Source organism: Anas acuta, chromosome 3 (genome assembly GCF_963932015.1).
Source record: "Anas acuta chromosome 3, bAnaAcu1.1, whole genome shotgun sequence".
Classification (NCBI taxonomy): Eukaryota; Metazoa; Chordata; class Aves; order Anseriformes; family Anatidae; genus Anas; species Anas acuta.
The window spans coordinates 86,510,970-86,536,890 of NC_088981.1; the positions used below are offsets into that span (position 1 = coordinate 86,510,970).

The 25,921-nt window shown below is 38.5% G+C and overlaps 1 protein-coding gene across 1 annotated transcript in view; it reads right to left on the bottom strand.

Annotated features, from left to right (window-relative positions):
- The window catches only part of KCNQ5 (potassium voltage-gated channel subfamily Q member 5), a 289,773-nt gene that overhangs the window by 7,964 nt on the left and 255,888 nt on the right, over window positions 1-25,921 (bottom strand). Inside the window, exons 10-11 of the mRNA XM_068678169.1 lie at window positions 17,944-18,164; window positions 5,911-6,019 (exon numbers count right to left, since the gene is read on the bottom strand). Coding sequence (XP_068534270.1) covers window positions 5,911-6,019; window positions 17,944-18,164 — 330 coding nt within the window. The remainder of the gene's footprint in view (window positions 1-5,910; window positions 6,020-17,943; window positions 18,165-25,921) is intronic.

Here is a 25,921-nt window from a genome sequence, read left to right on the forward strand (position 1 = left end):
TTGCTTGTCACTAGTATAGAGCTTGAATTATGATTCTGATGATAGAAATTAAAATGGAAAAGGCCTGTTAAGAGCAGTCCATCAGCTTGACAGTTCAGGGCTGATCTCCATGAAGTTTTAAATATGTTGGATGATGACGCACTTTCCTCTTTTCCATTGTGAGACAGTTCTACAGACTAATAGCTTTTGGTGTCTTTTGTAATCTGAAGGTCTCTGAAGCTGGGATATGGATTTTGTTTCCTTTTAGCTGTCAAATGATGCCAGGATGTTCTGTTCATAATAGTGTGGCTGCACAGACAATCTCCTGCAATCTCGTTCTTTATTCAGCTTATGAAGAATAAATGATGTAGTTGACATGCAAGAAAGTATTGTTCTTTTGTTATTATTCTCTCTGTTTAGGTCATCACAATTTTTTACTTCATTCTCTTAATATAAGTGAAAATATGAAACTCTATTAGAAAAGCAGAGCCAGAGAATTAATAGGGTAAGTGAAGACAACTGAATATATCACTAATGGGTGACTTTACAAGAGAAGAAGCAGAAGACTAATTTTATTAACAGCCATAGAAGCTTCTTAGTCAGTGTGCACAAAAATCTTCATCACTGCTTTGCAGCTCTGTAACAGCTTTTTGGTTATCATGGCAGTTTCTTCATAATGTTCAGAAGTCAAACTGAAAGCAGCCCAATGAGGCAGAACTATACCATTTCTGTTTTGGGTATTAGCTCACATGATGCCATCTAAATTAACTTCAGCAGTGTTTGGAACGGACTCTCATTGCTTACTTCTTTTTGCTTCAAATACACATAATCTTACATAAATTGTGAAAAATAAAAGTGTTATAAAAAGCTGGCATTATAAAAGCCCGTAAGTTAATTAAGAAACGTAAAACGTGAACTCTTTCAGTGATGGATCCTGGCAGCTGCTTTGTAGTTATTCTCCATAGTTATTTACTCTCAATTTTAGAAGCTCAGTTGTCTTTCAGTATCTAGAAATAATGTAATTGAGATTTATAGGTTTCAACACCCGTTTGGAAAAAATATTACAACTATATCGAGCATATGCAAAAATAGTAGTTGAATTGTGAATAAAAAGCTTTTGAGCCTCCTTCATTTTTGCTTCTAGAATACAAAGTGACTTGTTCTGGTGTACGATAAAAACAAAAGGCTCAGTTAGGCAGACACGTGTGGGTAACCTACCTGTGCAAAAAAGGGAAAATGAGCACAAATTATTCATGTCCCCTAGCCTTTAACACGAACGGCAGGAATAGAGAAAGCAACCAAGATAGAGCTTGACATGTCTTTTCTGGTTACACCACACGGGGGCAAACCAGACTCATCAGAAAATAGACGAGTCGCTGCTGGCTCTACTTAACTGCTAGCGCTGACTGAAATAAGTATCTTAAAGTAAGAATTAACCCAGAAGAGCAAAACCGTGTACTTCTCATGATTTTTTTTTTTTTTTTTTAATTCTATTATTTAATTCTATTTTTTAATTCTACTTTAATTCTATTTTTAAATTGCTGCATGCTATGGTGGCATGTGCTGTTCTTATAACTCAGATATAATGTGGTAGAAGATACACTGTTGTATAAGCCTGCCTAAGTCAGTATTGTGCCAATTTTATGGTGAGGATTAGCCATGAGTAGCAGCCTTTTTCCATGATGCATCCAGAGGAGAACAGAAAAAAAATATTATGTGTTGAATTAGACCGGTATGTCAAAATGGTTCCTCACCAGTTAACACCTAAAACACAGGTCCAGTATCTTTACATGCCCTTTTAATTGTTAGAAAGTGAAAGGCCTGATACCAACTTTTGTCTGAGCTGACCCCTAGCAGCCAAAAGTGGTATCCATTTCATTTAACTGCTGTCAAATGAAGCACCGGCACTGATATAGAATTACAGTGTTTTCTGAATGTGTAAGTTTCATACCTCTCTTTGCACTTGTTGTATTTTATTTTCCATTCATGTTGCCCGTTAGAGTATTAAAAGGTATTACGCTTATCATTAGTGCACTGAGACTGGCACTGAGTCAGAACATCTCTAACCCTCCATGCAGCCCTGTCATACCCACATTATTTTTTTGAACACGTATCTTGTCAGTCTTGTCACTATCTCAGGAAGAAATGGAGCATCGTTGCACTGGGATTTCAGGCAAACTCATACTTAGTTCCTGACTTAAAGATTAAATCTGGGTAGGTTGTTCTGCCCACAGCTAGAAGAGGTACCCACAGCTTGTTTGCTCACTCACTACACAACAGGAAAACAGATTTAGTTGTGCTGGTTCTTCCATTTCTCTACCCTTAGCTTGCCAAATAATCCTAAACTACATTGTGCAGAAGAAATGAGGATCCAATATAGAGGAGACAACAGTGATGGAGAATTAATTCCACTATGTGTAGGGCAGACGGGCCAATACTGTCTCCTCTCTGGAGTCTTGACCTGTACTAACCCATCACCTAGGAGCCAAAGACATTCTTTGCTCCCAGGCATGGTGCTATAGTAGCTAAAGGCACTTGCATAAACTCTGAAAACCATCTGAGCAGAAAATATACAAAGCATTGGGATTTAAAAGAGGATTCTGAATCAACACCATGGAACAAGATCGTAATGGCTGCTAAAAGTATTTTCTACAGGGGTTGCAGAAACATTTCTAAGACTCAGCAAAAATAGTAAATTATATTTTCCTTCTTTGGCTATTAAATATGTATGATTATTCAACTGTACAGCTTATCACCTCAAGAATCCTCATGTCTTGTTATATTTAGCTAAATTTATTATTACTATCATCTTCTATTAAAGACAAATGAAAATATATCTATGCAATCACTAGTGTTAAAGAGAGAAAAGACCTCCTAGGTCAGCAGGTTCCTCTTGCCATTGCAGCTATTCCCTATTGCATATTTATTTATGCTTCTCAACTTTGGTTTTGTATTTCATAAATAAATAATACAATAATACCATCATTTCCGTTGTGGAGAGTATTACAGAGTTTAGTGCGTCTTGCCATGAAAAAATGATCAGAGATGTTATAATATATTGAAACAAGGTATCCTTGTCCTATTAGTCTCTCTTCTATACTTGTGAACTAAATAATTGCGAACTAATGGGCACAGCCAAGTCTCCAGGAGCTCAGACTGCAGGATATTAATGTTTTTTTTTTTTTTTTTGTTCACAGCAAGACTGGGGCCAGCTGATCAGTGCTACAAAAATACCGCTAGCAAGAACTGCAGTTTTTCCCTTACTTTCCCTACTGCTTCAGCTGGTCTGTCCTGACATAGAGTTTAGAGTAAACAAGATGGAGGGGGCAGCATAAAAACTGGGCTGGAGAAGACTCAGCTGGAGGCTTTGAAACATTACTGGGCATGTCTGCACAGCCAGCCTTCAGGAGGACTGCTTGGGAGTCCTGATTTTTCAAGGTGGTGAAGCTGGAACAGATTCAACTGTGTGTGCTTACATTTGTTTTTTTTTGCATCATTTCTACTGAAGCTATTCAAGTACCTTCTGTCTTCATCTGCTCCTGTATAGCAGCACGAAAGGAAAAGCAGCCTCCACCCTCCCCCATTTCCTTTGCAATTCTAAGCCGTTGCTAAAAACAAACTTCAAAATGAAGGACCAAGTTTCCATATGGACAGATGTTATCATCTTGAAACTCTACAATTACTATGCAGTGTCTCAGATCCTTCTTCAGATGTTTGCATAGATCCCAGTGTAGTCAGGTAACAAGGCACTTTGAGTAATAAGAAAGAGGAGTATCACCTATCTGACAAACTGAATTTCCAGTCTCTTGAATTTGGGAGACTAAGGTATAGCATTTAACAGAAGTCTGAAGATAATTGTATATTATGCTTCACAGATCTCAAACAAAGGTGTGCTTCTGAAGAAAGATATATGTACTGTTTACAATCTAGTGAAACACTAACATTTGCAGGGGGAAATGGGAGAGATTCATGACTAATTGATAGATAGCAAGTGGAGATGCAAAATTTGTATTCTCAACATCAGTGATGAAATGAGTTGTTCTTTGGTAAGCAAAGCACACAGAGAAAAAGTTGGAGGTAATCTAAAAAGTCTACTTTTATCAGTTGAATAGTGCATGTCTGAAACATTCAGACTTCTGCATCTTTGCTCTTCTTATAACTTTTCTGTGGAGGACACCATGGAGGAGGTTTGCCAATGATGACATTTAAATTCAGTGCCTTTCCATTAGAGCTGATAATTAGAAAAAAAAAAAAAAAAAAAGCCAAAAACTTGTTCCAGGTGCCCCTTGAGCAGGGGGTTGGACCAGGTGAACCAGAGGTCTCTTTGAACCTCAGCCATTCTGTGATTCTGCGAAAAGACACAGGTGGTGCATTGAACAATCAGTCCAGTGGTGCCTTTAAGAATAAGCTCCCTTAATTTAGTCAGTATTAAAACATCAAGGAATTTGGACAGTGTTAAGGATGAGATGGCCATTGGCACCGCTTGCTGATACAGTGGCAAAGCGCATTTGGAGCCCGGAGTCAACCAGTCTATTTAAAATGCAGCATTACAGACAAGAATCTTTGGCAACCAGAGCCAACAGATTATGCTGATTGTTCCTAATTTGAGCATTTTTCATTCAAAGGAACAGGTCTGCCTTGTAGCTGGATGTCCACAGTGCATAAGGATTTCTGTCAGCTGTTGCAATGCTGCTGACAAAAGGTTGTTCACAGTGGTGACATTTAAGTAGCCCGTTGCAGTGGCTGTGGGCATTGGCCTGGTATCTGACACGTCTTGGGAGGTCATTTCCAGGCAGGTTGGAAAGACGGTAGGAACAGACATCTGCAAGTGATCTGTCAAGCTGCCTTGGCTTGTAGGAGAGAATTAGAAACTGCCTTGCCAGTTATCTGTCTACAGTGGCAATCAGTGGAAAAAGGAGAAAGAAATACAGGTAGCCTGTAGCTTATCACTGTATGAAATTAATTGATAAAGAGCTCGAGTTCATTCTTCCCATAGCACTGGGAGAAGTAAGGCGAAGAATGCCCCTTTAGGAAAATGTCACCTTTCAATAGATTTTTGCAGCAATCCCCTGTGGCTGCTGCCTGCCTGCTGAAGAGGCATGCCGGGGCACTAATGCAACTGTGATATAGTCATCCCCCAGCGTGAGCATCAGGCTTGCTGTTGGCACAGAGGGGATGACCGAGCTCTGTTTGCTTCTCGACTTACTCCTATGGTGGGAATTTTGCCTGTCAGGACTTGTGCTGCAAAATATTCAGTAAGATTAAGAGCCTTGGCAGCCTCAGGAGAGTGAATGCTAAATTTAAGCTTTCAATACTGGTAATTTTATAAGTTTCAATGCAGTTTGCTACTTTCTTGGAAAAGAAGGAAACTATTAGTCTTAAATCATCGGGGTTATATTTAGTTCAATGGATAGTGGCAGGCAAGGTTTTGCACAATTGAGTGAATGTAATTATCCTGCTGTTACCAGAAGAAAGTTGCAGTAAAAGTCAGACGACAGTTTCAGGAATATGGAAATGCAATAAAAATGCAAACTTTTGAAGGAAGTGACTTTTCAAAGCAAGGAGATATACACTCAGTAAGACTGCATCAAAATTCTATACAATATTTTGGATTACAGGAAATATACTGGAAACCAACATTCATTATTCTCTTTCTTTTCGGAGTCAAATCATGTGATATTTTTAGAAATTGAAAAGTTGCTAATGGAATGGATGAAATATTTCCAGTTTAAAAAACAAAAACAAAAACAAAACACAAACAGATGAAAAGGAAGAATAAGTAAACCATATTAGCATTAGTTATGTGACAAATACAGCCATGTAATAATATAATAATAAATTCAACTAATTGCCATTTTATTGACATGCACTTAATTAGTATCTTAATTACAGGAATCTCGAATATTTATTCACTCAGTATTTTTTACACACCTGATTGCTCTGATGACAGTTTTAAGAGCAGGGGTGAGATCTTCTACTGATACATCACACTGGCACCCTTTATCATCATAAACATCATCTGTTCCAAGGCTGGTGTCAGCTGCAAAATACAAGAGTGGATTAAACAGCAAGCATTTAAAAATGCCTTCCTTAGTGTTTTCTAGCTGCCTGCACAGTGATTCTAGAAAAATAGGGACTACAAATCAAGTAAGAGAGATTCATCAGTTTATGAGCTGTATGATGCACTTGTTTGTGCTGAGGCTTGTGTCATAAAATGACTGGGTAGTCCCCACTGAAAATGGTAAAAGTTAGAGGGTAAGAAAGCCCTGTTATTTTTCATACAAATGAATAGTGTAGTTCCGGTATGTCTCATCCTGACATCTCACTGTTTTTCATCACATTCACTGTCTTAAGGAAAAGCAGTGAGCTAGCAGATGTAAATGGCAGAGGCAAAAGCCACTACAGTTATATTAAATTGTTATATTTTTTACCACCATCAATGAACCTGACTTTTAAAACAAAGAAAAAGTCCAGAAGACTAAGGAGTCTGTAGAATGATCCAACATTTCCTTCCAGGTAAAGATAAATGAAGCACCTTTTTGCCAGAAATGAATAGAGAATGACAGCAACGTGGATCAATTGCCTCCTTAAACTTCACAGCCATGTAGACATTGGAGTCTTTGCAATAAGAGCTCAAGTAGAATGAGCTCAATAAAAAAAATGGATCCTCTATACTTTCCTAATATCGCCTTTGCAGGATTACCATTTGTGAATAAACTGGAAATCTCAGAAGGGCCCAGTTTATCTCAGTACACAAAGAAATCATGGAAGGATGCATGTCACCTTTTAAATCTACTAGGAATACTATCTTATAATAAACAGCATTGTACTAGGCTGCACATTCAGGAACTGGTATTACTGTATTGTCTTCACAGATTTAATTTTTGGCCATAATAATTTATTTTGATGAGGTATGACTTTACAAGTCATGACCTAAAATGTTTAAAGAGCCCTTAAAATTTAAAGCTCATTAGTTTAAAGGCCAGTTTTGGACAGGAACTGGAAAATAAAGTTGTGTCATTTTTTAATTCCTTATAAGACCTTAATCTTATGTTGCTGTAGCCTCATGGTTGGCACTGTTCTGACAGGAAAAGACAACAAAGATCACTTTTATGCTTTCCATGACTCATGAACTAAAACTACCCTTGACAAAACTTAGAGCTTTCAAGGGTCAGTGTGTAGTTTTGAACAGAAAGAAAGTGAGATATACTCAGTAAGTGGCTTGTCTAAGGCCATGTATCTGTGGCAAACCAGAACTTTGGCTAGTTCATTACCCTCTAGAATATCTTTTCTTTTTTGACTGTTGCTGAACTGGTACATCCATGAGGAACAGCTACTGTTGCTGCAAAGAGCACAAAATTTTATCGTTAACACATCAACTTAACACAATATAAAGAGATGGTTTACAGACGAGTTAATAATGTCCTCAATTACACATACTGAACAATCAAATGGAACCTTAATTGTAAAAATGAGATTTGCATACAAAACTGGAATTTTCCCTTCCTTGCTATTGTTGCAAGTCAAGCCTACGATGATGTTTACTGGCACTGTTTCAAAAGCTTTCCTACTGACTCTGTTTATCCTACAGATAAAATGTATATGTCTCTCCACCTGTCATGCCTAATTTTTATATCCCTGTCCAAAACATGTAATTAACTAAAATAAATTATGCAATTAGTTTTTTAAGTATACACACTACTTAAAATCCCATCTCCAAAGTTGCTGGGTATATGGCACTAACTTTCCAGGTGTTAAGTCTGATTAGCCTCTCCAGTTACTTCTCCCAGAGCTGAAATATCCCTGCTCATTTCTAAATGCCATATGAAAAATAAAGTTGTTCTATGCTACTGGTATTTTCAGTGGCTCTCTATGGTTTGAACCTACTCAGTTATGCTGGTGTAAATTAGGAATAATTTTGCTTAGGTCAGAAGAGCTACAGCTATGTAACCCCAGTGGAAAAGGAGACTCCGGCTTGAAAGTTTAAAATAAACATGTTTCTAATGATTATCTCACTGATACGGTTCCTGGGTCCTTTGCCAAGTACAGTGTCATTAATAAAAGGGCCTCCTTAATGCAGCATATCTTTGCAGAACTGTTTTGAGAACAGTGTGGTGCAATTATAGTGTTTCATGTTGCTCTCATGTGTATACAAAATCAGCAAAATCTTTAGACAGACGCTGGAAAATTCTTATAAATTTAAGCCAGCTTTAAGAAGAGATACTGCTCCTAATAAATCACCTTATTTTTTTCTTTCTAATATTCCCACTGACATGAATTTCCCTCATTATAGCAGGCGTTCAGTACCACATGTCAATAAAACTTGCGAAAAGCTATAAAACTTGTTTGATTCATATGGGAAACATTCATGTTTCTGTATAATACTAAGCAGACTTGGGAAAAACTTTGGGAAATACATAGTAAGAATTTGGAAAATAAAAATCCAGCTTAAAAAGCCACTGAAATCAAAGTTCACATTCTGATGAATTTTTCCAGTGGAAGCTCATGTTGTGTACAACATAGTTATGAGGTGAGATGTACTTCTATCGCTTCTGTCCCTCTCAAGTTCATCCCTGAGGTCAGGGCTGTGTTGGGGCCAGTTTGGCCTCTGTGGTGGCTCCAGCTGTTAAAAGCACTGCCAGTTCCCAGACGGGGTCAAGCTGTGGCCTCTGACAAACCCCACTCTGTTCTGCTGCCTATCCTCAGAGAGGTTCCTACCCAGCATTAAATGGGCAGGTAGACCTTTCAGTGCTAGGTCACACCTAGCCCTGCATGTGTCTGCTCCCTTTTCCATCCCTATACTCCTTGGCCGTGTCTCCTGCTCTCCATCGAGGTGTCCATGGATGGTCCAGGTAGGCTCCAGAGGCAACCCTGGGCAGCACTTGCTCTGCATGAACTCAGGCTTTGCCAAGCCACTATAGGGTCAGCAGTGGTCCATCTTTCTCTCTAGGAGCCTCTTCTAAACAGACCTTCCAAATCTGTTGCTTGAGCAGCTTGTGAATCTGGTCTTGACAATGGCCTGAGAGCCTCCTAATATACAGAATTTAAACATAACCCTGCAAGAAAGGTTGTCAGCTGGTTGGAGAATCCAGAAACAATTCCCCTTTTCTAATACCAGCATCTTTACAATTTAGGATGTGTTTTGATCATAAGTTTCAATCTGTAAAATATAAATGTTTAAATTGGTGTTTATTTCACAACTCATTGGCCAGCCACCATTATCTCACAGTTTGACGTTATTTACTTTGTGCTAATGTCTTGTCTTTGCCACTTTTTAATTTCTTCCTCCTTCTTCCTTAAGAGCAGTCCTTAATTTAATCACATAGCAAATAAGCAATTACCAACAAATAGAAAGAGGCATGCACAAGTCATTAAAATCATCTTGATATTTCCCAGTTTATCACAGTATTTATGCATTCGTCTTGCAAACTCCAGTTAGTTATGATCACCCTACATGAATAGGCTAAAAATTACACTGCTCTGAATTACACTGTTCTGTAACATTATATGTCACCAGCAAAAAAAAAAAATGTTTGTAGCTCCATTTCACATGGCTCGGTGCAAAAGTTACACACAAAGCATGATTTATTATTTCTGTAAGCATCATGTGTCCCTTTTAAAAAGTGTTTTCTGTTTAATAACATGCTTTGACATCGGGAAAACTGTGACACTGCTCTGATCACCTTCATTGCTCCATGCTTTAGATGTCAGTGACATTCAAGCAATTATGTGTCTGTTGAACAGAATAGAAAAGATTTTATACTCTTTAACTTGTTTTCTGGGAACTGTCATATGCTAGCAACAAAAATGAAGCATTAGTAAGTGCATGTGTAGGCACCATGAATAGCCCTATGGAAGCACACCCAACGTAGTGCCATTTGAGTCATCTTCCTTGGAGGTCTTCAAGAAATGTGTAGATTTAGAACTTAGTAGCATGGTTTAGTGATGGACTTTAGTACTAGGTTAAAGGTCGGACTAGATGATCTTAGATGTCTTTTCCAACCTGAAAGATTCTATGATAGTCAGTGGTACGTTGATCCCAACATAGACCCTTTGATTAGTTTTTGGAAGCCTACAGAAGTACTTCAGTCTTCCTCTGAAAGAGGAAGCTCAAGCTCTTTGTATGGGTAATCTACACCATTCTGCTGAGTTTAAGTAGTCACCTTTTAGACAAGACAAAACCTAAATAGGTGCCCAAAGCTGGCAGTTCACAGATGACCCTCGATTATTCATGTTACATCACAGCCTTGTTTCAACTTGGGGAAAAAAACACTTATTTGAAAGAGATTTCTGAATAATTTTCATTTTAATGCATGATTCAAGGTGAAAGATAGATGGCGGCCTAATTTGTAGAGGTGCTGAGTTACAGCAAGCTATAAGTTATAACTGCCATTTGAAATCCTGAATTCAACACAGGAATTGAAGTCCAAACAATTCTTAGCCATTGAGTTTGGAAGGAAGCTCTAGAGGTCAGCTGGTTGAAGCACCTTGCTCAAGCCTAGGATGCTCACAAAGTCAGTGCATTTCACTCACTTTCACACTGCCTGGGAAGTACCTATCTTTACCCTCAGCATTTGCTGTGGAGAAATAAGTTTTCAGCCCATATTCTCTAAAAAAAATTGAGTTATCCTGTATATGTTTTATAGTACTTCCACAAATGTCATAATGCACAGAATGTATTGCAAAATCTCAATTACTATTTTCCCTCAAAAAATTATCCTAAGTACAAACCTTTTCATGTTTTATGTTCATACAGTTCACACAATGTCCCTTTATTAAAATAAAATGCAACTCAGCTTAGTAACTTTAAGTATTTCATGAAACTTTTCATCTCTGCACCAGCTCTCAGTATTTTCCTGTTTTTTGAAGCATGAATACAAGTTTCCTCCACTACTCCTAGAAGTGATGCTCTTTCAAAATTTCCCTTGCTTTGAAACATCAACAAGCTGACTCTCTTTCAGTAAAGACTTCACATAAATTATTTTACCATGATTGCTTGCTAAGCTGTGTAGGAAACTGAAAAAAGCAACACTAATTGGGATGGAACTTAATCACACACTTAATGATAAGAATGCCCAAAGCTCCCCCAAACAGGGAAAGGCAGCAGCACATGTTTACATGCTTTCCAGAGCAAAGGCCAGAAAAGGAGGCCCAAGGGAGTGAATCATGCATTTATTTCCTTGATCCCTGGGAAAAAAAAAAAAAAAAAGGGCAAACTTTCTTCTAATCATAAAAGAAGGAAGGAGGCAGGACAAGTAAACTTCCGTGATGTGCTCTTCACTTTCACTGTTTAATACTTGTCTAGAAAATAACACAAAAACCCCTCAAAGTATGCAGAAGTATTTAAGTGGCAAAATTAAGAAAGAATAAAGCTTATTAATTTGAAGACATTTGAAACTGATACCTCCTTGAAGAAGAGGCAGAGCCTCACTCCACCAGCTCTTAAGAACTCCCTCTCCTTTGTGCAGAACCTGATACCCTACATGGTATCTATGTGGAGTGCAGTAGTGCCATATGCTTAGTCCATACCTTTCTCCTTTCTTTTCTCCTTAAAGTGGCAAAGATTTCTGGATGGGGAGCAGAAAAGGACATCAGAACTGAAATTCAATAGAATTCTGAATTCTGCTTTACAAGCAGAACAGTATAAAGGATATCCCCAGCAAACTTTGTAGATGCATGAACATTTCTGAAAAAGCTCAGATTTAGCAAAAACAGTAGATAGGATTGGCAGAGAGGCTTTTTTTTTTTTCTTCTTTTTTCTTTTTTTTACATATTCTTTGTATAGTTATATAGTCTCCCTTATTTGTAAGTGCAATTTTTAAGGTCAGAAGCCTAATTTATATCAGTTATCATATGATAACTGATAATAACATAAAATAATGCATACAAGTTCCAAATATCTAAAATTCTAATGCTCCCTGCTAACTCTCAACTATCTTTAGTTATTATTTCACTTCTCAAAAATTTTCTGCACTGGCAAAATTTCATGGAACAGCTCCCACAACTTAATTAAAAAGGAGTCCTTTTCATTTTGAGCAATGATATGAAAAACCAGGAGACTTTCTAAAAACAATTAATTATATGCAAAATAATTCTGCAGTTAAAATTGCTGATCTTATTATAAATAGTAACATGCTAGCCAGCAAGTTTAGATGGCCACATGACAGGAGCAAGAAAAATGTTAGGTTATTCTAAAGCAATTTTTCTTACATATACACACAATTTTAGTGTACTTATAGACACACAGCTCTGTTATTCTGTGTACACTACACACAATAAGTTATATCTGTAAAAGAAGTTGCAAGTATATATGATAAGATATAGAACTGTGAACTAATGAGATAAATGTCATGCCTAGTTGGCTGTCTCTTTGCATATCCATGTTGCATGTCAGTTGATACACTCTTCAGTAGTCCAGAGGACCTAACATAGGTCCTACATCCTGGTCCTGCTGTTTGCAGGAGATGGTAGACGTAAGGAAAGGGAGAGATGAGGATGCCAGCTTTAGATTTTGCTAGCCATGAGAGATTCCTGCATTTTAAAAAGCCGTGAAAGATTTCTACAATAACACATTATAACAATAAAAACATTCCTCAAATATTTCAGGTTTGGTGGAAGAAGGTTACACAGTGGTTGGAAAGTTTTATGAGTATCCTCTCAACTCATTTATTTACTCTTTGCTACAGATGAAGTTACCTGAAATGCATGCAAATAATACTTCTGCATGGTGATCTGCTGCTTTCCCTCCCTGAACTGAGCTGGCTAATCACCACTTGCTAATCCTGACCACACTTAAGCACTCAGTTCAGTTAGCGAAGGTGTATGGCAGGTTAGTTATGATGTTACTTATATGATAAAGAGGGAGTCTAAATTATAGACTCATATGGACAGAACTTTAGTTGGAATAAAGTAAAATAACTTTTCAAAACTGATGGACCATACTTATTCACACACACAAAAAAAATGACTCAGAGCTCAGATAAGAATGTGAGATTATTTTTTAAGATCTTCCTAGTTCGTTACTAGTTACAATTGTAATAAATGAGAGCTCTATCATCGAGTTAAACCATCACAAGAAAAATAAATCTATTGTCCAGCACAAATTGATAGATTGCTAATAAAATGTCATTTAGTCCCATTGCATTGGGTTGTACAAATTGAGCAGCTTTGTTTTGACATCACACAGCTTCATTTTGAATCAGCAAATTTAAGCTAAACAAGATCCAAAAGCAACTAAACTAAGGACCTTTGCCACTTCAAGTGAACCATCTATGAGGTCAAGATGTTTGTGCTACTGAAAGGAAAACCTGTCATTTTTGCAATACATAAATTACATGGTAGTAACTGAGGACACGGGGGCTGAAATGCGCAGTTGCATTCTTTCCGTGGCTCTTGTAATATACTCTACCCTGAGGATTTTGAGCAAGTACTCTGTAGGGAATGAAAAGCTAGAGGTCATGTGAGCTTATAACGTTCAGGGATGCTGCAGAAATCAAATATTTCCTTAGAGAGTTCTTTTTAATTAATCAAATGAAATATGTTTGTAATATCTCCAGTGCTGAATGCTTTTGATGTTTTATTCAAAAAGCCACACAACATCTCTAGGTTACAGCAAATGCACAATAACTCATGCAGAGGCTTAGAAGCATGGGGCAGTCGTGTTCAAGCGCAGCAGGGCATTTCTGTCCCTGCCTGAGGACTGCATGCCCAACATAACATCAACTCATTACTAAAGCTGTGGCCATGCAAGACTGGAGCAGTATTTCAGCAGGTGCTGTTCCTCACAAAAAGAAGCAAGCAGAAAAAAGCCCAATTATTTAATTGCTTGACACAGTGGGTGTTCCCGGCAGCAGTGACCGGCCACCGCTCATGTGCCTGAGGCCATTTGTTCCCCACGGGCAGCTTGGGTGTAGGGTCCCTGTTTCGGGTGGGCAGGGACACAAACTGTGTGAGGAGGACATGGGGACAGGAGTGTGTCCCAGCTTGTGCAGCTTAGGGCTCAGCCAGAACCTTCATCCAATGCCCGTGCACAAGCTGAACAGCCACCAGTGATTCAAGCACCTTCTTTTGGGAAGACTTCTTTTGGCATGACCCTATAAGCAACACAATTTCTTAACCCTTCACCATTTGGTAAAATATTCTCAGATGTGTCTCAGATCCTTTTCAGTTCACAATTTGTAAAACTTGACTATTTACCATTCCTGAAGCCTTTGGAGGTTGAATGGTGAAGACTTCCATGAGATCTGCTTAGTAGCGATAAGTCCCTTCTAAACTGATAACAGGGTCTGGAAATACAGCATCCTGGCACCTTAATTAATTTTTGCAGGTCTCATCTTCAACAAGAGTTCTGGCAGCTGCAAGGCACATTTCACTGGAGACTGGGCATATTTTTAAAATCAGATTACATAAGTCTTAATTTTCAATTTAGCTCCCTTGCACTGTTGTTAAATGCTCCAGAGTGTCTGCAGCCATGCCACCAAAGCTCTCTCCAGCCATCAAAGCTCTCTCAGGTTTGGATTCAATTTGCAAATGCACATATGTAGCTGAAATAATTGCTGCAGTTGCCAGGCCCACTTTGGCAAGAGCAATAAATGGTTTATAGGCAGTTTCAGAGGACTGTCGCTACCCATAAATAAAAGCATTTGTGCAACAGTTTTGGTCATGCTGCTCTAAGACTGCTATGCCAAAATCTTTTCGGGAGGTACCTGTGGCCAGCTGAAGTGTTCTGCTTTCTGACAAGAAACCCTCCTTCAGGGGTTTTAATATGTAGCAGGGGGGTGTTTGTAAGCTTTTGTTGATGTGTAGCCTAAGTGGAAGGCTAGTACATTTTCACTCATGTGAGCCTATTAGCTACCTCTGTAAGCTCCTGTCTGAATTAGAAACCTTTCTTTACATGACAGTTCCTAGCTGGTCATGTTTAGTTTTTCTAGCAGTCTCCTTCTGATTGATTTGGCCCAGATTCCAACCATGTCCTTTATGAGGGTGAACTCAGTCAATCCTGCAAAATCTCTCCGTTAACTATCTGCCATAGATCACTCTCACACGTTCACAATTTCACTTTCTTTCTGAACCTTCTACTCATGCATTTGCTCTTTTGTTTTATTTTTGTGGCGTTTAGTATGCTTCACCTTCATAAAGAGGTAGCTCCTCCTCTATGTGCACTGACTGAAGATCATTTGCAACTCTGAAGTCCATACAGCTAAAGAAAAGTCAAGCAAATCATAGAATCATCGAATGATCTGAATTGGAAGGGACCCCAAAGGATGACTGAGTCCAGCTCCTGGTTCCACACAGAACTACCTAAAAATTAAGCTATACGTCTGAGAGTGTTGTTGAGTGCTGTTGAGAGTCTGGTGCTGTGACCAGGCTCCTTGGGGATCCTGTTCCAAATATCTGAATGTCTTCTCTTTGGAAAGGTGAAGTTCATAGTGAAAGGCTGTTTTTCCATTAGAATGCTGATATAATCTTTTGACCCTGCACTGGTTAACCTATACCATATTGCCTCTGTCAAAAGGGACAAATGTCACATCTTTTCCCCTTAAACATGGTGTAAAGAGAAAATAAACACCAGAAAAAATAGCTGCTTAAGGGTATTAAGCCTTCCAGACTTCCATGTAGACTTCCATGTAGAAATGGGTGGCTTCTAGTTTGGCTGGAAGCTCAGCACACCAAAATAATTGATCCTTTGGCCAAAGAATACCTCCAGAAGGAAACTGGAGGATCTGACAACTGAGAGATATTACTAAAATGCTGCAAATATCATGTTTTCATCCAGTGAAAATATGCAAGATGTTCTAAACTAATTATGTAGTCTCCAGATCCTTTCCATTGAGCTGTCAAAGTGGACCAGACTATGAAAAAGGTAACACAAATGGAAAAAAAAATAAAAAAAAATTCATCATGGTTGGTAGTGCTTGTCTTTTCCTTCATTGGACTGGGTAATGTAGCAGGGAGCTGCTTGTCAGCAATGAGCAAAATGGACATCAGTCTGATGATAGCACTCCTAGAAGTATCTGGACCGGGTCCCAGAGTGGAAACTTGGCATTTGCCTAAAAGCTGGAGACAATGGAGACTGTTCCTTCTGCCACGGATGAGAAATTGGTCATATCTGTTGGCCCTAGTTCATAAGGGTGGACTAAGTAGCTGGAAACTGCTAACAAGGAAACAGCTTGGGCTCACCCTGAGGAGTGGAAAGATCTATAAGGGTTTACGCAGGGCAGTGAGGTCTCTGTTATTGTTATTATCATTTATCTACAGAAGTATCCAAGTTGCCATTTATGCCACCTTTTCTATCAGAGGCAATAAGAGAGGTGAACTTTCATGCAGATCACTGCTATAAACGACAGCATGTACAGGGCAAACCACAGGACGACACTTAGGAAGTGTTTCTGTGACAAATGGGCTGATGAAAAAGTAAATGGATACTTGAGTGAGGTGCAGGCTGAGGGACTGGAACAGGAGTGAGCCGCTGATACCCTGGAAGGGTGCTCAACAGATTGTTCTCTTCTTAGTTCACTTCCAGGCGTAGTGCAAGTTATGGGGGTTTAACCTATGAAATCACTTCTGGCTTGTATTTTGGGAGATACTTGCACTATACTGCTGATTACGTAGGAAGCCTACATTTAGAAAGGGTATCTTGAACCTCACTCTGGTACTTAGAGCATTTCTCACTTCCCATTTCTGAGCAAGTGGCCTCATCCCTGCTCCACATCAGAGTCAGACCCAGGCAGGCATCACATCACACACCCCAGGTGAGGCGGCTTCTGTGGGACAGGAGCCAGGGCCCATGCCCCAGAAAGTAGCAGGGGGTGGCAAGCAACCTGGAATGCAGCCTGGACATCGAGTGGTGCCTGGTACACCGCAGTAGATCATTGTAAGTCAGCCAAATTCAGGATTTGTGCATCTGAGAGCTCTCCATGGGGAAGGGCTTGCCTGGAGTGATGACCTTAGCAAACACCGTAAGTTTGTCTTGTTTGCCCTCCAGGAAATGTTTATTTACCCAGGCTTTTCCTGAAGAGATGTGTTGTGCAGGACATTCTCAGCTGAGGGATGGAGCATTTCAGTTCAGTGGACATTTTGCAACCTACGTGTCTGTGATAACATGTGCTCCAAAAGGGAAGTGGGCAGTGAAATTACACTCCCATCTGAATAGTTCTACCACAGTTGTTAGGCATAACATGTGGGATTGCCATTGTACAAAGAGTTTACATTTACATCTCTTTGATCAGCTGATTTACATTGTACCTTTCCCGTACAGTCAGCACCACTGCCTCCTGTCATAGCCCGTCAGTTTTCTTGTATTTTCTGCCTGGGGTTCCCACAGGAAAGAACAAAACATTTGTAAGCTGGGAAAAACGTCAATGTAGAAACTCAGATCTGCTGGGAGAGTGGTAGCACCCAGAGCTTTGCGAAGACATCTTTCAGTGCAGGACCCATTTCTACAAAATGTGAGCTCATCTGACACCCTTGGCTACAGCCTGTTAGAGGGCTGCTGTCACCAGCTTCAGTGCTCCCTGGTTAGGGGTATCACTGCCCTCATTTTGGTAAGTTTCTGTAGATGAAGATCTTTGACTCAGAGGTGGCTGTTTTGATGCCAGAGAGGACCTCTCTAGGTGGGAGAGCAGAGAGGGGCAGCATCCATTTCCCTGGTGAGGCAGCGTTCAGGGAAGGCTATGTTCCTTCCCACATCAAAAATACCCTTCAGAGGGCAATACATAAAAGCAGTTAACACTCATTTTGTTTGCTAAAGCCACTTACCTCCCCATACCTGACACAATCCCCCAAAGGTAAGGAGTAAAACTTAAAGCACCTACTAGCACATATCTTTCTGAAAATAGGTTTTGGTAACTGCCCTAAAATAAAGATTCTTCCTGCTTTACCGATATGTGTCTTGTTCACAGCACAGGCATGTGAGCAGGTTGGGAAGAACACACAGTGGAAAAAGGGGGCATGACAAACTCCTACCATCCACCACAGGTTTGGGCTGCGAGCTCTTCAGCCGCAGTGAGGGCCTGAAGCGGGTTCGGTCGTTGAAGCTCCAGCTCTTCTGCACTTTGGTGGGGCTGCCCTCTGTGGCGATGTCGGCGCTGGGGGACCGGCGGTCTCCCACTGAAGACTGCCTGTTCTTTATGCTCTGACCCCGTGGGCTGGCCATCCGGACCCGCTCTTTGAAACTCAACTTTTGACTGTGAAGAAGAGAAAAGGGCTTTATTTCATAGTTCCTCCACTCCATTTCTTTCATTTCATAAGATAACTGAAAATATTTTCTAAAAATTCTTAATAGCATAAATCTGTTTCTTATACACTTCTATTTACATTGAATATATATCATTTGGGAATGAAACTGATTTGAAGTAATTGTTTTTTGATGTAGGCATTATCAGTAATGGTCTACCTTACAGTACAGAATAACCTTGTACAGGAAATTAAATTTAACAACAAACAAAAAAAATCAAACAAATTTAACCCAATTATTATGGATTAATCTCTAGTATATATTTTTTATTCCTTGCATTTTAAATAAGCTTATTTCCTTGTTAGTCAGCCCAGCTCAGTGCATTTCTGACAATCTCTTCAGATAAACAACAGCAAAATGTACTCTATTATTACTGCATGCCATGTATTTTATTTATATTTATTTATTTATTTATTTATTTATTTATAAATCAGGCAAGAATACGGTTAGGACACTCATGCTTTTTCAAGATGTGGCACTTCCAACATTTCATATGCATTGTTAGTGATCACTCATGTTCAGAATTCCTTGTTAAGCACTTACTTGGACAGGACAGAACCAAAATTAACAAAACATCCATGAAAAAGTGCGATGACAGATGAATGGAAGTATAATGTTTCCCTGTGTGCTCACTAAGTCATTGCTGGAGGTTAAGCTGGGAGCTTGTTACCTGCAGGTGCTACTGGCACCTAAAGGCACTTTAGGACAGCCACCACAGCCCAACCAAGGTCATGGCTGTGACTGCTGGACCAAAGGTGGCCCTGTGGCCTTATAAACGGCCAAGAGTAAGCTGTTTTTTCCCTTCTGTGCTTATAACTTTCCCTCCCACATCAGCCAAATGTGGGACATGTACAGTTTCTCAGTGCTCAAATTACCTTTGTCCATGCTCAAACACGCATGATGAACATGCCGAGGTCACCCTAACTATATGCTTATGCTTTTCCATTATTTAGCCTTGCTCTTGTCTGTTGCTTTCTGAAGCAGAATGCACAAAGGAAAAATATAAATGAAGTCTTATACCTGCTTTGGAGACCTTGCGTTATCTACAAGGTTAAGTTCAATCACCTGTACAAGGGCATGGACATCTTCATCAACAGTCCTGTTCTTGCAAGGGGAGAGATGAAGTGAGCAAAGCAGTAGCTGCTCAGGGTATGCTGTTAATGGTCTCACAGTCCTACTGCACTGGCATAGGCTTTGGGGGGATGCTTTTAAGACACCTAGAGCAAAGACTGTCTACTCGCAAATTATAACTGTACTTGAAGTTAAAACTCTCTCTAGTACCCTCAAATTCCTTGCACTTCAGCACACCCATAAGATATGTTTTCAACTGAAATGAATTCTACTGCTGATTAACTGATGGTAAAATGTACTGTGTGGTTCTTAGATGTTTAACCAACTCCACTCTGAAAATACAGTGTTAATATGTAATTATATGAAATTGAATGTAATTATAAACTTCTGTGGCTGTGAAATGTTGAGATAATCAAATATCTTTGTCCATGCATAGCATAGCATAGCATAGCATTTCATTCTGGATACAAACATCAATGAGAGCAGAAAGGATGCAATCTGTAGCAGGCAAAAGCACATGCTAGGAAGCTACAAATAAGTTTCAAGAATGCTAAAAAATAAGTGCATAAATAGGAAGATTACTAGATAAATATATTTCTATATGGCATGGTGAATCACTTGAAAGAATAACTTCTCTATAATTTCTGAATGCAAACCCCTTCTTCCCTTGCCCAAAGTAAGCAATTGTTGAAATAAACACATGATGGTGCTGGAAATGTCATCTACTTACACTGAAAATTGTTACCCACACCTGCAGTGCTATATGCTGTTGCATGCTCAGTACAAAATTCCTACAGAACCTATTGTTTGAAAGAGAAGAGATTTCTAAAATTTAATTTTCAATAAAAATTACATTTCAAGGCTGAATTATATTTCAGCTCAGGAATCATTTGCATTGTACTACTTAATGAAAGTATAAGCTGGAAAATATTTATTAGCCACATTATTGCATTGTCATACTATCCAGCATGAGAAACCGACTCAAAATGGACTTCTTATTATAGGTATTATTTCTATGCATGTGTCCCCTGTGCTTTTTTTTACTCTTCTTATGGATCAAATTATATTTGATATTGAAAATGAAATCAAATTATATATTTTTTTGACAAATGTTAAAAGGAAAAACTTTCTGGACAGCTCTCTTCCCCTTGCATCAATTAAAATGAAAGGAAAATTAATAATCTAGACATAAAAAAGATCAGCATGGACCATATTTTTTTTTTTATAGTCTCAGCAGCTGCAAACTGAAAAGTAAAATAGAAAAATGAAAAAAAGCACATGTTAATTAATTTGTTCTAATGTAAGCAATGGCTGCCTTTAAATGTTTTGTACACAAGGTTATTTCATTTATAAAAACTGAACCGCACACAATGGCTACTTAACCTGAATATCTTTAGTTCTCCAAATCAAAGCAATGGTGAAAGGAACAGTAGACACTTCATCTGTACTAGAGACATTTGCAGAAGTGCAACACTGAGAATGAAAATATTAATTTTAAATGCAGACCTCACACTTAAAAAAAATAAATCTGCTTTGTAGCAATGGCAATGTAATGGCATGCCGAGGGTCCATGCAGAGAATGCTGCATCATGAAGAGAAACGCAGCCTCTGAAGAAAGCCTGGTTTGGAAACTGTTTTGAATCTTGAGAGTTTCTCCAAAGACGTTGGTTATAACAGTTGTTCGCTCTTGGATCCCTGTTCCTATTTTGAGACTGGTGGGAAATGTTCCTAAAGCCACTGGGTCCTATTCAGCGCAGGCATAAATTGTAGGACTTGCAGCAGTGGAGAATCACTGGGAGAAGTGAGAGCCAGGAGAGTTCCCAGTGGAGCCTGGGAGAAAAAAGCTGTTGCCCTTGGGGCTCTTCTTTATAGATAAATAAGATAAATAATGAGATAAATAATGTATCATGTAGAAATAACTGAATCAGAGCATTTTAGGTGCATCCCAGCCAGGCTTTTTCCCGCAGTGAAAGTCCCTTCACTTATGGGTTATGTAGTTCTTGGCTCTTGATTCTCTGTTGCAATAGTGGTGGGAACAGTATTAGAGATACAGAATGGAGATAATCTTATGCCTTTTCAAGTATCTTTGGGCATTCTGCACATGCATCAATGGCCACATAATCCTTTATGGCACTTTACTTGGTTTTAATGATGGCTGGATTAGTGCTGTCCAGTGCCCTAATAAAAATCCTTCACTTTTTGTAGGGCTTAGCCTGTTATAGATACATATATGTGTGTATATATATATATTATTTTCCCTTTTCTCCTCTCCTTTTACAAGATATCTAAAGGAAATCCCTTAAATTAAAGTAAACCTGTTAATGCCCTTGGACATTTACATATCTCTGTAAGTACTCCCTAACTTGAATGCTGGTCCAAAAGGCAAGGACCATTAGGAAGAATTGGGAAAATTGATGTGTAAATGCTTTCTCAAATTATACAGGTTCCTGAATCACACTTAAATGACAAGGATTGCAGAGAGCCACAGCTATTTCCAGTTATCTCTGTATTCCTTCAGACATGTCTCTGTCCATCACTTCTTGTACCTCATGTGACTGATAGTTTATTCCATTTCGTTTATGTACTTATTAACTTTCTATTACAATCTTCCCTGCAAACAGTATCTCTTTGGACCTCTATTCTTACAGGTTGCAAGCTGTGGGATACATTCATATAGATAACACTGGAGCTTTGAAGCATCTTTTAGTGGAGATTAATTACTACTGAAGCCTCTGGAAAAAATGGAAGTGATTTTTCTCTATTTTTTTTTCTCTTTTCTTTCTGAAAGGTTACTTGCAGAATCTTACCACTCATTCCTCCTGTCAATACATGGATGAGCCTCTCACTTCCCTGTGATGGTAAAAGACTGTAACTTTTATTTCTTTAAATGTTATCTTATTTATCGTTGATTTATGAAAGAATAGGTGTTTAGAGACACTAGAGGTCACTGTAGCTTCACTGCATGGGGAACAAACACTGTGGTGGACCAAATGACTAGACTTTAGATTATGTTTTAACTGATAAATGCCAACAAACTCTTGTTTTTCTCTTCTGTACTCACAGTTCTGTCTGTTTTGATTGACAATCTTACTATAATTTTCAGGTAACAGAACATCTCTTTGCCTCCCTGTCCAACTCCCTTATTTCCCTTCCTACATTTCTGGTCAAGTTCTGCCCCACTTCAGCCTCAGACCTGCAGCACTACTGCTTTCCAGTAGTTAACAATCTGTGATTAATTTCTCAGCACTTCATACTGAGCAGACTGGTGGAAGTGTAAATAAGAAGAAATTGAAATTATTCAGAAGTAAACTGAAGGTCTAAGGGTGAGAAAGAATGCTTCGGATGTCAAGTTGAAACAGAAGCTAAAGCTGACAAAAGTTATCACCCATGACAAATAACAGCAATTAAAAGTGCATGTCTGCTTTCAGCAGTTAACTTCTAATGAATACAGATGCTGATTCTTACCAAGATACAGATGACTTTATGGAAATTAAGCTAAGTTGGACAAATACAAATGCAATGGATAGTATAATGAGGCCTGAAGTTCAAATGTACAAAACCTCTCCACCAGTCTTATGCTAGGAGCTTGAATCCAAGAAACATAGTGTTATATCTCATACCTTCAATGAGTAATAACAAGAATTCCAAGGATGTAATGTCTTAATGTTCAAATGTCAAACAAAACAAAACAATTTTTTTTTTTTTTTTTTACTTTGCCAAAGCAGTGTTGGATAAAGAGAAACTTTTTCCCTCTCCATTTACTAGCATCAGTTTGTACTTTTTTTTTTTGTTTAGTTTTGTTTTGTTTTTTTGTTCCCATAAGTTCCATCCATTTAGGAATTACCATTTTTGGTAAGAGACACAGTTTCAACAGAATTCAACTGAAGCAGATGGTTGATTTCACATGCATTCCTTCACCCTCCAGTATATGATGCAGGCACATCTTCCACAGGCTGTGTCCAAGGGGATTCTTCCCAATAATTATTACACATTTTAACTGTTGATATTGATGAGCATGTTATATCTTATTTTTCCCCACTAATTATTAGATGGACAACTCAACTGCCATGGTTGTAAAAATCCTCTTGGACTTGGGGAAATGTCTTTATCTAAATACTCAGATGTTGTTCTAGATCTCTACAGAGTGATACATTCCAAAAGTTCAAGTCTCAGGCAGAGAAGGGAAATTGGGCTTTGGCAAATCATGGCGTGCTGCACACTGCAATTATTTGACCATATGTATTTCAAAGAACAGTTATTATTGCCATTAATGTCATTGCAGGCAACAAGCAGCAAGGGGAATTATGAGCACTTAAAAAAAAATCAGGAAATGTCTTTTGGAGAAGTAAGAAACTTTAAAGCTCTAAGGAGGGGAAAATAAATGAATCATGCACCTGATGTTAGTTGGCATTCTCAAACATCATATGAATAGGCAGGATGCTGAATACCTATGTTTCCGAGGGGTGTACATCCTGAAGAGCTTCTGTTTATTACTACAAAGCTTACTAGGAGTGAGGGGAGATAGAGGACCATGTTACTATGCATTCCACTGCTAGGTGAGGGGTTAGGCTTTCCACCTCTAGTAAGATTCTTCATCACTGGCAATTTCTTTTCAATACAGCACATGCAGAGATAATAATTTACATTAAATCTACTTTTAGAAACAGCTATGAGATAGTAGATGGAGAGAATTCCAGAGTACAATTTACATGCTTCTCTCAGAGCAGGGATGACTTTTTTTCACCCCTAAACACCTATGCTTGCAGCTCTTCCTTATTGCACCAGAGAGAGTTTTCTAAGTAGGGAATTTGTATTCAGGCTCACTACTTACAAAGCTAAAAGAAGGCTAAACTAGACAGGTGAAATTCATTCTTTGCAGACACAATGCATGTCCTACACACAGCCTAAGACTTTATGCTCTCAGGATGCTGTAAGTTTTACTGGTCTTGACCTCATTCCTTGCATAGGAAGAATTTCAGCCACAATGTGTAACTGAATAAAAATAAAAACTAATTGTGTTCAGTGTGTATTTATAGAAATAGACAATTTAACATATATGGGCTTTCTAAATACCTTGCAGAACTCTAGCATGGATCTAGAGAAATATCTCAATTTTTGACATAGATACACCAGAAAGTTGTCCACACTTGCTTTTGATAAACAATTAACTAGAATGTTTATGCATAATATTTTAAGAAATACGACATATAATGCATTGAACATATTTTCCTTAAAATCAGTATGAAGCTGTAGCATCCTAAGTGTGGTTCTCTTAACCCAGACAGCAACATTTAGTTGCTTAATGAAAGGCCGTAGGTCTATGGATGACAAAATGCAAGAATTCGTTTCTGTAAATATAAAATTCATTTTGGTAGGAAAGAAAAAACAGCTTTTACTTAAGGTAATAAGAGTTTTTCTCCACTGTTATTAGAATGGAATAAAGAGTAAAGAGCATATTCAGAAAGCAATCCAGTGCACTACTTGAACAAACACATCTTCATTTAAGAGTGAAACAAGAAGCAGTTCACATAGCATCCCATGCAAGTCACTCAGCATTGCAGTAAGAAAGAAGTTAAATAGTTGAGGAAATCTAAGTACATCACATCACTTTGCATTTACATTTTTACTACAGAAGACAACATACACATATTTTACGTGATACAAACATATAGTAATATATCAGCATAAGAACAATGAACGGCCACTGACAAAACACACCTTCTAAAAAAGGCACTGAGTGGTCTGTAGGCTTTTACTGTAGACCAGGATCTCAAAAGTTAACAAGTTTATTGTTATACATTAATATGCAGGAGTGCATATAGGAGTTAAGGTTTTCTCAAGGGACAAACATCCTTTATTCAGTGAAAATAAAGTGAAAAAATATGGCTAAATCAATGACAACTTTTAAACCACAACAGTTATCCCTAATAAAGAAGAGGTGATGTAACTTTGACATTTTTTTTTGTTTTGAATCTAGTTTCAAATTATTGTAAGTAAATTCATGTCCTTAAGTGCTCATGGATACCACTGGGAATAAGCTCTCAAGCTCTCTCTTATGCACAGATCACTATTTTGGAGACACATACTCACTGCCAACTTCTGTCTCACCTTTAAAAAAGCTGAAAGTAATTCTAAATGTTGTTGTCGAAAGAGTAGGAAATATGGCTGGCGAGTGCAAAAATTTTTACCAGGCTGTAATAATTTAATGAGATCAATGCATTGCCAGCAAACCTTTAGAGGTAGTGCATGTGAAAATTAACGGAACTGACAGTGACTCTTTCTTGCAAAAGTCAGAGTAGGAAAAGTTCTCCCAGGGGACATTTCAAAGCAAACCCAGTCACCTCAAGATACTGTCATACCAACAGCAGTTACGTGTACTTCAGGATCAATCTGAAAAATGGGACATAGGCAATTTCTGCAAAGACTTTCCATGTGATTTTTGCATTTTAGGTGATGAAGTGCTCAGACTCCCCACAGATAATTAAATAACTAAAAAGAGTTTGTGAACCACAGTACAACTCAGGCGTGGATGCATTTCAGGGCTTGATGTGTCACTGAAATATTTTTTGGGCTTTTGATAATCTTCTCCTTGGAAGCAAATCCCACTGTCTTCCGACTGTGCTTTCCTGGAGTGCT